This window comes from Spermophilus citellus, assembly GCF_964194105.1.
Source record: "Spermophilus citellus genome assembly, chromosome: 5".
Taxonomy (NCBI): domain Eukaryota; kingdom Metazoa; phylum Chordata; class Mammalia; order Rodentia; family Sciuridae; genus Spermophilus; species Spermophilus citellus.
Window position 1 is genome coordinate 154,385,512 of NC_138186.1, and position 13,363 is coordinate 154,398,874.

General features: G+C 37.5%; 1 protein-coding gene across 3 annotated transcripts in view; it reads left to right on the forward strand.

The window, feature by feature from the left end:
- Nucleotides 1–13,363, forward strand: part of GRM1 (glutamate metabotropic receptor 1) — a gene marked incomplete at both ends in the record, with an annotated part of 392,517 nt that overhangs the window by 107,239 nt on the left and 271,915 nt on the right. For all 3 annotated transcript variants that reach the window (XM_081295885.1, XM_081295886.1, XM_081295887.1), the window contains one exon: nt 6,785–7,034. In XM_081295885.1, coding sequence (XP_081152011.1) covers nt 6,785–7,034 — 250 coding nt within the window. The remainder of the gene's footprint in view (nt 1–6,784; nt 7,035–13,363) is intronic.

Consider the following 13,363-nt stretch of genomic DNA (forward strand, 5'->3'; position numbering starts at 1 on the left):
GTCTCTTTAAAGGCCCAGCCTTCATTCTTAACGTTTCCTATGAGGCCTTCTCTGATTATCTTTGTTCTTTCATCCCCAAATCTAATGTTATAGTTTTTTTTTTTTTTATTTCTCAGACAGCCTGCGCAACTCAGTTGTTGCTACATTCTGTGTGCTTAGGTGGTATCTTCATAGCTATATTATAGGTTCACATATGAGGCCGCATAAAATGATAGAACACCTGAGTTAGATGTTAAATCGTAGATGCACCACTGTGTCATCTTGAGTAAATTACTTAACTTCTTTGAGCTTCCATGATCTCATTGGTAAAAGGGATTATGAACTTTGATGTGGAGTTGTTGTGATGAACACATGAAATGTTTAGGTACTTTTGTATTTAGCCAATACCAGACACAAAGTAAATACTCATTGAATCGAAGGAAAAGCTAATGTGTGGTTTTTCTTGGCAACTCTTAAAATGCAGAGCACAGGTATTTTTTTTTTTTGAACTGAAGAGTTCAATGTAATATTTTCTAATAGGACGAAAACGTGCAGCTCTCTACCAGCCCTGAGTGGTTACGATGACGTGACCCATTTCTATGTGTCTTAATACAAATCAATTTTCTAACTATTCACAACTTTTTTTCATGTCTGCAGATGCTAGATCCAGAGAAGTATCTAAATAAATTGTTCAATACCTGGAGAAGCAAGAGGAGTCTGTGGGGCAGGATGGAAGGGGGAGGGGAGCAAAGGGTGGGCTCCAGGCTTAGTGTAGTGTCTTTAGACTGACATTGTTGGTGACCTGGCAGGCAGCCAGGGTACAAGTCCCCAAGTTTTCTGTCTAATAAGGAAAATATTATTGTATTTTAAGACTCAGAACAAGCATTACTTTCTTTATGCCAGGTATGGGTTAAAATCCCTAACCTCTGTTCTATATATTTGTACCTGTCCTTGTCACAACATGAACTCTTTGTTTGTAAGTAGAAGTAACAAAATTAAAATGCATGGGGAGGTGATTTTCTTCCCATTTTCTCAGCTCTTTGTAGCTAGTGTTGTTATCATTATAATGGATACAATTGGGTGTCTTAAGTCAAATGAGATAATGTTTAAGGATGCAATTTTAAATTTTTATTTGTTCTAATTAATTATTTATGACAATTGAATGCTTTTGACAGATCATACATATAAGGAGCATAACTTCTTACTCTTCCAGTGTAAATGATATAGAATCACACAGGTTGTGTAATCATATATGTGTGTAGGATAATAATGTCGGATTCATTCTACTATTCTTTCTACCCCCATTCCCCCTCCCCTCCATTCACTCCCCTCTGACTAATTCAAAGTACTTCTATTCTTCTCTAGCTGTCCCCTCATTGTAAATTAGCATCCGAATATCTGAGAAAACATTTGACCTTTGTTTTTATCAAATGGGCTTATTTTGCTTAGCATGATATTCTCTAACTCCATTTATTTATGGCAAATGTCATAATTTCATTCCTCGTTAAGGTCTACTAATATTCCATTGTGTATATATACCACAGTTTCTTTATCCATTCATCCACTGAAGGGGATCTAGGTTGGTTCCATAGTTTAGCTATTGTAAATTGAGTTGCTATAAACATTGATGTGGCTGTGTTACTGTAGTATGTTGATTTTCAGTCCTTTGGGTATAAACCAAGGAGCAGGATAGCTGGGTCGAATGGTGGTTTCATTTCAAGTTTTCTGAGGACTCTCCATATGACTTTCCATAATGTTCGCGCCTATTTGCAGTACCACCTTCGATGTATGAGTGTGCCTTTTTCCCCATGTCCTCACCAACATTTATTGTTGCTTGTATTCTTGATAATTGCCTTTATGACTACAGTAAGATGAAGTCTTATTGCAGTTTTGATTTTTGTTTCTCCAATTGCTAGAGATGTTGAACTTTTTTTATATGAATTTCATATATTTCTTCTTCCATGAAATGTCTCCTCAGTTCCTTAGCCCATTTATTAATTGGATTTTTGGGGTTTTTTTGGTGTTGTTTTTTTTAGTTCTTTATGCAATTTTTAAAGTATAAAGTAAAAGAACAAGTTATTGCTGTTTTACATACGTTAGGGTTCTTCTCATGGAAGTTTATATGCATGTTTGGGGATTTTTAAGTATCATGAGAGGAATGGGCAGTTTAAATGTGGTTCAATGCAAAATTCTCAGCTATCAATTTGTATAATTAAGAATTACTGTCCAAACAAATACATATGAATACAGAAATTGGAAGAAGAATTTCATGGAATAAATTCACATACCCAGACATTATTTTAGATTATGAGAACACATATATTAATTGATTTTTTTGCTATTAAGAGAAATATTCAGGAACCTAGGGGTTAGGGCAAAGAGAAACTCTTCCACTTCTAGCATCATCTATTTCCATGTCCTCTTCGGTGAGCCATTTCACTTATTTGTGGTGGACTTCCTTGTCTGTAAGCTGAGGTGTTGGACTGAGTATTTCTCTAAACTTTACTAGATTTAAAACATGAGAATTTGCTTATTTTCATGCAAAGAGCACTCTTGCTCATTTAGTCTGCATGTGTTTTGATAAAGAAGTAAAATAATTTTTTTATGTGTATGATTGAAGCACAAGGATTGGCACCATAGTTATAAAATTATTCTCCTTTTCTGACAGTGAGCTTTGTTAAGAGAGTCTGCTGGTAAAGTCTATTTACCTCTGGATTACTGAACCAGCATTTACTGTGAGAAGTGGCATCTGACTTCCTTCCTTATGCCCTCTTCTGCAGATGAATGAGCCAGCTGCAATTCTCTCCCTTATAATCAGTCACTGCTCTTCTCTGAGCTGTGGCATGTTTCCACAGACCAGAGAGCTGAGGGTTTTGTGATATGTTGAAGCTTCTCCTTGGGTTCCAATGGAAGATATTAGGCCACTGAAGGTGGCTAGGTGAAGAGAGAAATATCCCAGTTTGATCATTCAATCTTATTAGCAAGGAAACAAGAAGGGTTTATTTTCAAAGATACAAGAAAATCTTATCGGGTTTCATTATGACGCTCATGAAAATTTTATAGATGTTAAATTTAAGTCCCAGGTCCTTTTTAGAAAATATAAAATATATTCTAGATAATTGCTGTATTTACCTGATATTTACCTTAAAATTTTTGAAAACTCCTATCAAGTTTTCCAACAAATGTTTGAACCACATAAACCAACAGTGAATGTTTTTGCCTTGACAACACTGGATGTAACTTCTTTGAAATTCTAGTATTTTGAGAAGTGACAAAAACCAATGTTTTATTTTAATTTCACTTTCTTGTTAATTAATGAGATTTGAAGATTTTTTTATGTGCTTGTTATTCACTTATTGTTGAGTTTAAATTGCTCATTTATACCTTTGTCTATTTCTCTACTGGTCAGTTATAATTAACACTCTTATTGTAAATTTAAATATCTAGAACTATCCTAACTACTAAAGATATATCATTGAACAACAACTTATAAAGAGGTGTTATCATGGAGTTTAACCTCTCAGAGGAATAAAAAATAAGCAAAAACATGAATGAGGTTGGGGTATTCTATGAAGAGATCGACATCCATGAGACTAAAGAAGGTGAAGGAGGGGATGTTGAAATATGTCTAATAAGTGATTTCTACAATGAGAAAAAGATGAAGTTGGAGAGGTCAGAAGCCTCAGCCCATGTTTAGCCTGGTAGTCCCAGGGAAGGAATTTTAATTTTCATTCCAAGCACTTTGGAAGCAATTGAAGCTCTCTGTAATGGAGCAACATAATCTGGTTCACACCTTAACAGAACACTCAGGTTGCTAGGCATGAAATGAATCATTGGGGACAAGAATGTAAGCAAAGAGTCTAATTGGGGAGGCTGAGGCCATTGCCTAGGTAAGAATGGCCTGCTCAGATTGCCTTTGTCTGCCTGGTACACTAACCTCTCAACTACTATTTGAGTATGCTTCTGTCAATACTAGCTACTTGCTTCCCGGGAGCTGTATTTCTCCTCCTCCTGGGTGAAGTTTAGTCAGGGACCATCACCCAACATAGCTCCCTTGCTCAAAGTGGGAGTAACTCTATGGTTTAATGTGCTCTTGCACTTCCTTCTGGGACCAGTTAGAAGCTAATGTTCATCTGAGAAAATCTTCCTACTTAGCTCTTCCCTCGTGTGCTTCCCTGCTTCTCTTGATGCTCTTCTCCCAATAAATTACTTGAATAACAATCTTCATCTCAGGTTCTGTTTTTAGAGAACATACTAAGACATGGTTTAAAGAGGCAGAGGTTGAAGAAGATAAAAGAGAATGAATTAGGAGTGTTTCAGAGATAGGATCTTGGATATGAGAAAAACACAGAAATTAAAATAGCTCTACATTTTATTATCTAGTAATTTTGTGGGCAAAGACACTCTTACTAATAGGATCTGTCTCAAAGGAGCATATTTGCAAGGTGGAGAATGAAGAATTTATTCAGATATGTTGTTTGAAATGTCCATGAATGGCTATAAGAGGCTGGCAAATGAACAGTCTAGTTTTGCTCTGGAGGACAATTTAGTCTGAAGTTCTATATACACGGGACTCAACAGTGGACTTGACTGACTGGGAGTACCTGGGATGAGAGTACAGAAGAAGAGAGAAGTTTTCCCAGGATGGATCCTTGCATGACAAGGTTGAGTAGATGAGGAAAATCAAGCAAATACACTCAAAAGTGGTCAGTGAGTGGTGAGGAAACCAGGGGAACACTGGTCTCTTTAACCAAGAGAATAAATTGTTTCAAGAGGGGGTGATCCTGAATGCACCTGAGTGGTTGAGGACAGTGTAGACAGAACAAATCAGGAGAGATGACAACAGGAAGCTTTTCAGTGGCCCTGGCAACAGATTTTGACAAGAGAAGATTCTGGGATGATTGTTATACATATGTCTAAACTCTTAAGATTATACATCAAATGCATGTAAAATTTTGTATGTCAATTATACCTCAGTTAAGAAAATACAGAAAATGAGAGAATGGGAGATACAGAAGTAGATACACTGGCCTAGGCAAATATGGCAGCAGAGTAAGTACTAATGCAAGTGGAACATCGACTCCAGGGATTTTTTTTTTTTTTAAATTGACACTAGTAGGTGGAAGAAAGTGATTATCCAAGAGAGAGGGAACAATTGCATGAGAAAACCCTTGAATAGATGAAAAGTGATGGGAGTGAGTGTCTTTGAGTATGGGTTAACTCTTATTCTCAAGCACTTCAAATGTATACCATGATGAATGCTGGAGAATGTAAGAAGAAAAGTGCATAGATGGTGCAGGAGATGGCTGGATTAATTTTTGTCTCACTGTTTCTGTGTTCTTATTGGAATATGAAATGAGGATCGCAGCTGAGGTGGGATGGCAATGGACCCTACTATAGTTTAAAGATTTTTAAAAAATATTTATTTTTTAGTTGTAGTTGGACACAATACTTTTATTTTATTTATTGTATGTGGTGCTGAGGATCAAACCCAAGGCCTTGCACGTGCCAGGCGAGCACTCTACCACTGAGCCACATCCCCAGCCCTAGTGTAAAGATTTAAATAGAGGAGAGTAAGGACAAAATTGTCATATTAGAAACTAAGAACATTTTTTAGGGGTGGTGTTGTATAATTTTCCTGTACTATGGAGAACCACTTTTGAATGTGTCCTCAGTGATTTTAAATAAAACCAGCTAATAGGTTGTGAGCTTATTCCATCTGTGTTTAAGTGATCAGGTACAGCTGTAGACAGGTGGCTGGCTGGGGTCCATTAGCCTTAGGGTTTCATCAGGAAAATCAACAGAGCTAAGAATTTGAAAGGAAGTGATGATGAAGAAAGCCTGCAAGGTTGAAGCCAGCCTAAGAGAGGGCATGGAAGGAAAAAAATAGGCTCATGGATTTCAAGTTTTTATGAGGTTGAAAAAATTGCTGTGGTAGGTGTAGTGGAATATATGAGCTTGAATGATAAGAGGACATAAACAGAGACTGGGATGTTTGATATCCACATTTAGAGATATTATAGACATCTGTCATAACAAGGTCAGAAGTGTGGCCATGCGAGTTACAGAAAATATCAATGAGGGACTGTGAAGATATGTTATTAAGTACATCATCCACAAAGGTATCGGTGTCCCCAAACCTAGAAGAGTGGAAGGGCTATAGAAGCCCCTAAGGTGAAGGTTATATCATCAGTGACATAGAGGAAGGGAGAAATGGTGAAGTGTGATATTTATCTTACTTCACTGATTAAAGTACATTTTATTATGAGAATGATATAACATAAAAGTCTCCCACCCTTCCATCATTTCAGCAGAGGGTGGTGGATGTTGACTAAACCCAGCAACTGTTTCTTGTCTGCTTACCTCTGGCCATGCCAGGTGTTCCATCTGCTTTGAGAGCTCACTGTTCATGGAAAGGCTGAGTGTCTACCGCTTAACCTGGCGGCCAGCTGAAGCCAGTTGACCTCCCTACCCCACTGTGCTGCTGTCTCCCACACAGTTAAGTCTGGGACAAACAATTCATCATGACTGTAAAATAGAGCAGCAGTCCTTTATTTTACAAAACTTGTTTCCTCGTGGATGCCTAGCTCAGGTCATTTCTCATCACATTCATAGAGTTGATTGGCCACAGCTGATTACTCCTTTTGATCGGCCCAGATCTTCCTTCAGTTCCAGTCATATTTGAATTCAATTAGCAAGTCTACTTTCTTCCTTCCCAGCAACTAAGGAGTCCTTATTGTAGTTTAGAAGTGCTGTTTCTGCCATGGTAGTCTTGAACATCTATCTGCTGATTGTTTTTGGACAGGGAATTACGGGGAGAGTGGAATGGATGCTTTCAAAGAGTTGGCTGCCCAGGAAGGCCTCTGCATCGCCCATTCAGACAAAATCTACAGCAATGCTGGCGAGAAGAGCTTTGACCGACTCTTGCGCAAGCTCCGAGAGCGGCTTCCCAAGGCCAGAGTGGTGGTGTGCTTCTGCGAGGGCATGACTGTTCGAGGACTCCTAAGTGCCATGCGGCGCCTCGGTGTTGTGGGCGAGTTCTCACTTATTGGGAGGTAAGTCTCTCTCTCTCTCTCTCTCTCTCTCTCTCTCTCTCTCTCTCTCTCTCCTCTCTCCCCCTCCCTCCCTCTCTCTCTCTTTCACACACACACACACACACACACACAATACACACACACACACACACACACACACACACACTTTGGCACAGGTATGATTGCTTTCTATTGCAATTTCTGACTCCAAAACGGGTAAGGTGTGCAGGGCTAACCTGAGCATCTTTTGGGGGTCTCATTGAGAGTAGGACTACTGGCATCTGTCTTCCTGAGAGACAAGAGCAGCATATCAATAACAAGCTGATGAGATTCTTTAAGAAAAAAGATGGGAAGTTGTTTGCTGGAATTATCTCATCCTGTGGAATCCTTCTTTTTCATTTACTTTCTCTACTTCCCAACCAATGGCTTATGTCTTCATTCTTTCTAAGCATAGGCATCTTACTGGGATACTGGTGGGAGGAGAGCAGCAGTGAAAATATAAAACGCATATTAAGATTTGAAATTTAACTAAGTAAAGACATGAAGCTGAACTTTGGAACTTGATAATATAATATCCGTCACACTTATGGAGTAGCTAATTGTGACTTTTTGGCATGTGATGTCTGGAATTGCATGGTAGGTTACTAAGTCTCTGTTCTCTTGCTAGATTATATGTCTTATGTAGAGATAGGTTTTCAGTATCATTATATTTTTCACAGTGTTTTTGACCTATCAGGTATCTTGTTTATTTTGCCATCTTCTAATATTACATAAAAGAATACTCAAGTTTTTCAAGGAACCCACTGACTCCACCTGAATGAAAGGCTCCACTGATCCTCAACACTTCCACAGTCATCTGCCTGATCTCAGTGCCCCCTCTTATCTCCTCTACTGGCTAGAATACAATCATGTTGCACCTCCTGAAGAACCTCAGCTACCACCAACTTCTCTTGGAAGCTGGGTAGGAGTTGTGAGCACGTTCTCTATGGAGTTTCCTATTCTGTCCTGAGCTTGTGGTAATGACTATGATGGTAGTAAGACCAAACTTACCACCATCTGGGATTAGAGGCATGTGACATTTCAGAGGCTTTTGAGAAGAAGGTAGGGTACAAATACAAACACAGGAACAAAGAATCAAGGAGATACTCTCCAAGAATGAAGAAGTGTTGAGGCAAGGTCAAACTAGAATTCAAGGTTAAGAAAATGTTGAAATTGAATAAGATTGGCACACTAGCACTAAGATTCAATTTGGCTTCTTCTACATGAAGCAATTGTGTGAAGCCCCTGCAAATGGTAATAAGAAAACAGGTTCTTTAAGAAGAAGTACATAAAGAAGGAATAATACTTCTTTTAGGAGTGAAAAGAATGTAAGCAGCATTGTTGAAGTGTTACTCAGAATAGTGTTCTTAATATATGCGCTAGGACAGATGGTGCACAGATATTCAGTCCTTTCCATTGCTTTTGTAAAATGACTGCTTTTATGAAATGTGCTTATTTTAAAAAAATTTTCTGTTTATAATTTTTAAAACAATAGCCTCTTTTGTTGAATTTATTCTCTTTTATACCCTCAGAGGCTATTACCTTAATTGTAGAGGTCTTAAAGAGATGTGACAAATATATAAACTTTGGGTTATAAATAATGCTTAATTGTGAAAGATAATTATACAAAATTCTGCAGTGAGTAACTGGAGTATGAAGAATTCATCATTATTGTTTTAAAACTTGGCAAGGATAATAATGTACCCTTAAGCCCCTCTGACTCCTGTTTACCTGGCATTATAAGGCTCTTGGGTTTATGCTAGTATTTTTGAGATTCTCACATGCGCTTGCTCATTGAAGAGGTAAGTCACATGGGATGCCTACTTCTGCTCCTCTTCTTGCCTGTCTCACCTCTGCTAGAATCTACCAACAAGTCCCAAGGAACTATTGTCATAGTGAACATGTGAGCTTTCGAGAACACTGTTCCCTGTACCCATGGTTACTGCCATCGATGTCTAGATTCCTTGATGTGTCAAAGCCATACCACACTCTACCACAGTGAGGGCAAGTGTCTATCTTTCTAGGCCATTTTCCATGAGAATCTATCAAAGTGTGCTGGATCTCCCCCCCCCCCCCATATCTTAGAGGACTTTGAAGAGAACACCTTTTTAAATTTTTTTATATCAGTTCTCTCTCCCTTCTCTAAGATCCAGACGTGAGTTGACAGGGAGTTTAGAATTAACCTTCCTTTCAGGTGATTGATTAGCTCTTTTTGTGGGGGAGATTATCCTAAATGCTGCTCTGTCACTCATGCCAGTGGACTTGGTTCCCTTGTTTCAGTTGATATGTCCTGCATTATTCCATTTTAACTCCAAGCTGCAACCTCCAGCTACCTGAGTAATATTGTCAAATATCCCTCTCACATTTAAAAGGGATTCTCCTACCAAGAGATGAACCCCCTTAAGGTTAGGAGCCCTTTGTTTTCCTTTGTAGTGCATAATATGGTTCTGGTTGCTGCCAGATTCACAGAGGGTAATGTGTAGGTGGTGATGGAACTCTGTTCATACAGGTGAAGATTAGCAGTAAGTTCTGGTGTAGATTGCAATATATATGTGTATCTCTATCTCTATCTATCTATCTATCTATCTATCTATCTCTATCTATCTATCTCTAACATCTATCTATTTATCTATATGAAATTTATCCTAGGAATGCTTTAAAATTAAGTCACATCCCTAATACTTTTCTATTTTTTGAGACATGGTCTGATTAAGCTGCTTAGGACCTCACTAAGTTTCTGAAGCTGGCCTTGAACTTGTAATCCTCCTGCCTCAGACTCCCAAATTCTCAATAAATCCAATATTAGGTTAATAAAAACCACACAAGTTGAAAATGCATTGAATGTATCTAATCTTCCAAACGCTATAGCAGGACAGAGTGCTATAGATTAGGGTTGGTAGTTTACCTTTGGTACCCTGCTGCTGACTGGGAGCTGGGCTCATGCCAACGCCCAGCATCACAAGAGAGTTATTGTCCCACACAAAGCCAGCCTGAGAAGAGATAAAAATACTACTGAATGTGTTGCTTTTTTACCATCATAAAATCAAAAGTTGGTTGAGCCATTGTAAATTGGGGACTATTCCTAGTAGACTAGTAAACAACAATGGTAGAAAAACAGAATTTTAACAAAGGAAGGTCTCAGATATGATGAAACATTCTCTATTTAATGAATATTTATGATATTAGCTATAATGATATAGCGATACAGCTGCTGCAGACATCTGTTTAGGACTCCCTGTATGACAGGCACTATGCTAAACATTTAGTGTATAATAACTCACAAAATCGACACAAACATGTGATGAAATAGGTACTAGTACCATTCTCATTTTGATGTATGAAGAAGTTAAGAAACTTGTCAGAGTGCTGCAGAGCCAGAGTTGGGATTTGAACCTCAGCACTGAGACTTCAGAATCTGTGCTGCTAATTAGTAAGTTTTATTGCATGTCAAACTGCTAATGTTTTGTTAAGAGACATTGGCATTAACATTAGTTTCCTTTCAATGTGCTCTTCCTTCCAGAGATTTATTTCATTGTTTAGATTCACTTTTTGGGGGGGAAAGAAAGTTAACTGAAGTATCTATATCCCATGAGAAATTTATTTTCCATTTCCAATTATTTTCTATTTTTTTGAATCCATTTTATTTCTCTTCTGGTATTAAATATTTTAGATGATGATTTCATAAAGGTGACATTTAATTTAATCTTTTAAAAGCTTTTTTTTTTCTATCTTAACCTGAGACTCCACAATAGCTTTCTTTTTGTACACCATCCTTTATCTATGGAACTGCACTTATGTAGAAGCCAATTTGGAATAAATGAATGGTAGTTCTCTGAAATTCTAAATTATAATTATTACAATTCTAACGGGGAACCGATAGATCCATTCTAATTCTTATATTCTTTTACTTGAAGAAAGTAAAAAAAATAATTTATGTGCATGAACACATAATAATAGCTCCTATTTGTTAAGGATTTGGTATGTACCAGGCTTTTAATCTATGAAATCTGCATTCCTAAAAACCCTAAAAGGTTAGTTTAAAAGGTAGAAAAGTTAAACTATTACCCATAATTCTTAAATTTAATAAGTGGTAGAGATAAGACTAAAACTTACTATGACACCATATCACCACATAGGTTATTAAGTAGTGAATTGCAACCTCCTCAAAATTTGGAAGCAGGTTTCATATAAAGATGTTTCCCAACTTAACTATGGTTAGGATTTTTCAAAATCACAGTTCTGTGAAAGTGATACACAATCAGTGGCAACTATAATTTGAATTTTGAATTTTGATCTTTTCTTGGGCAAATAATGTGCAATCCAGTTTTCTTTCATAATGCAGAGCCACAGCTCCCAGACAGTCATGAAATCACGAAAGCAAACAACTGAGGTTCTACAAGGCACATTGTTGCTGAACTTTGACATTGAGTAGGTTAGGTATTACTATAGTTTGGATCTTAAATGTTCCCCCAAATGTTCATGTATTAAAGGATTGGTCCCAAGGGCAGTACTATCAGGAGTTGGTGGAACCTTTGAGAAGTAGGGCCTGTGGGTGGTCTTTAGGTCATGGCAGGTATGGTCCCTAAGAGGACTGTGCAACTCTGAAATCTTCCTCATTGCCTTTTGCTTCCTGGTGAGGTGAGTGGTTTTGCTATGACAAGCTCTCTGCTCCCACCATGATGTACTGCCTTGCCATAGGCACAAATCAATTAGGGCTGGGGATGTGGCTCAAGCGGTAGCGTGCTCGACTGGCATGCGTGCGGCCCGGGTTCGATCCTCAGCACCACATGCCAACAAAGATGTCGTGTCCGCCGAGAACTAAAAAATAAATATTAAAAAAAATTCTCTCTCTCTCTCTCTCTCTCTCTCTCTCTCTCTCTCTCTTTCCCCTCTCTCACTCTCTCTTTAAAAAAAAATCAATTAGACCAACTAGAACCTCCAAAACTGAGACTCAGACTAACTCTTTTCTCTTTATAAGTTGATTAATTGAGGTATTTCTTTATGATGACTGAAAGCTAACACAGGCATATTAAACTCATTTATAACTGAACAATGTTTTCAACTTATAATGAGTTTATCAGGACATAACCCAATGGGAAGATAAAGAGCTTCTGTAGTTATTCACTTCCTCATTGTACCTAGAATGTGCTTGGCATTGTAACTATCCATTGATTATGTCAGAAAGCTTGGAGAATAATAGAGCAGGTGGCCTCATGTATGATCACCAATTTCCCTTTTATATATCACTTAGTTTGGTAAGGTTTGATGCTCTTCAATCAGCTTCTGATTCTAGAATTTATCTCTAAAATTGGAACTTATATGCGCCTACCTTTTAAGTTGTATTTCCTAGTCACAAAATGCTTGCTTGCCTGGGAAATCATAGCTGAGCTTCATTAGTAGGTTCCTTGTGGGGCTGTCAGACCTCTAAAGACATGCTCCTGAGGATAAGAAAGAACCCCTTGGCTTTAGTTCTGTGCATAGTGTTGGCACCCTGCACCTCTGCCCTGGGTTTCTCTTGGGAAGACCGTACAATGAATTTATATTCTAACTTGTTAGGGATCTCTGATTAGCCAAATTATATTAGGTATAGAATGTTTATTTATATATTTGTTAATCACTTTTGTTGGATTATGACTACATCTAATTTCTCTACTATCCAAAATAAACATTCAATGAAAACAATGAAGTTAATAACTTTCTGTTTCATCCTTTCTCTCTCTCTAGCATATCCTGGCCAATGAAATGATAAGTATATGGTTCTTCCATTTCAAAAATTTTGTCTATTGTCTCTCCCATTCTTTGATTTCCTCACCTACTAGACCGGCATCCCATCATCTATTACTGCAGAGAAATACCAGAGCCTGCCTTTTATATAAAATTTGATCCAAGAAAATACAAACAGCATGCTTTGGAATTGAATACACAACAAACACATTAGACATAAATTTTAAAAAATTGGAATGGAGAAATTGCTTTATTTGGAAAGAAGTCTATAGTTTGATTTTAAAACCACTGAAAATCTTGCTTTTCACTATATCTTTTTTTTAAATTCTTTTTCTTTCATAACCTAAACACAAATTTGGAAAAGTGACCTCTATACCCTTGAAATACAAAATGATATTCCATGGTATTATGTTTCCATAAAATTTTTTAAATGAAAGATGAATTACTTCAGATTTCATTTTTCCATTATAGGAAAAATTGAAAGTTTTCAGCCTTTAGGCAAAATTGCAGAGGTTAAGAGCTTTAAAGTAAATGTGGAATTTCAATGAAGCATGACATCCTCAAATATGGATTATAATCAAGAGGCC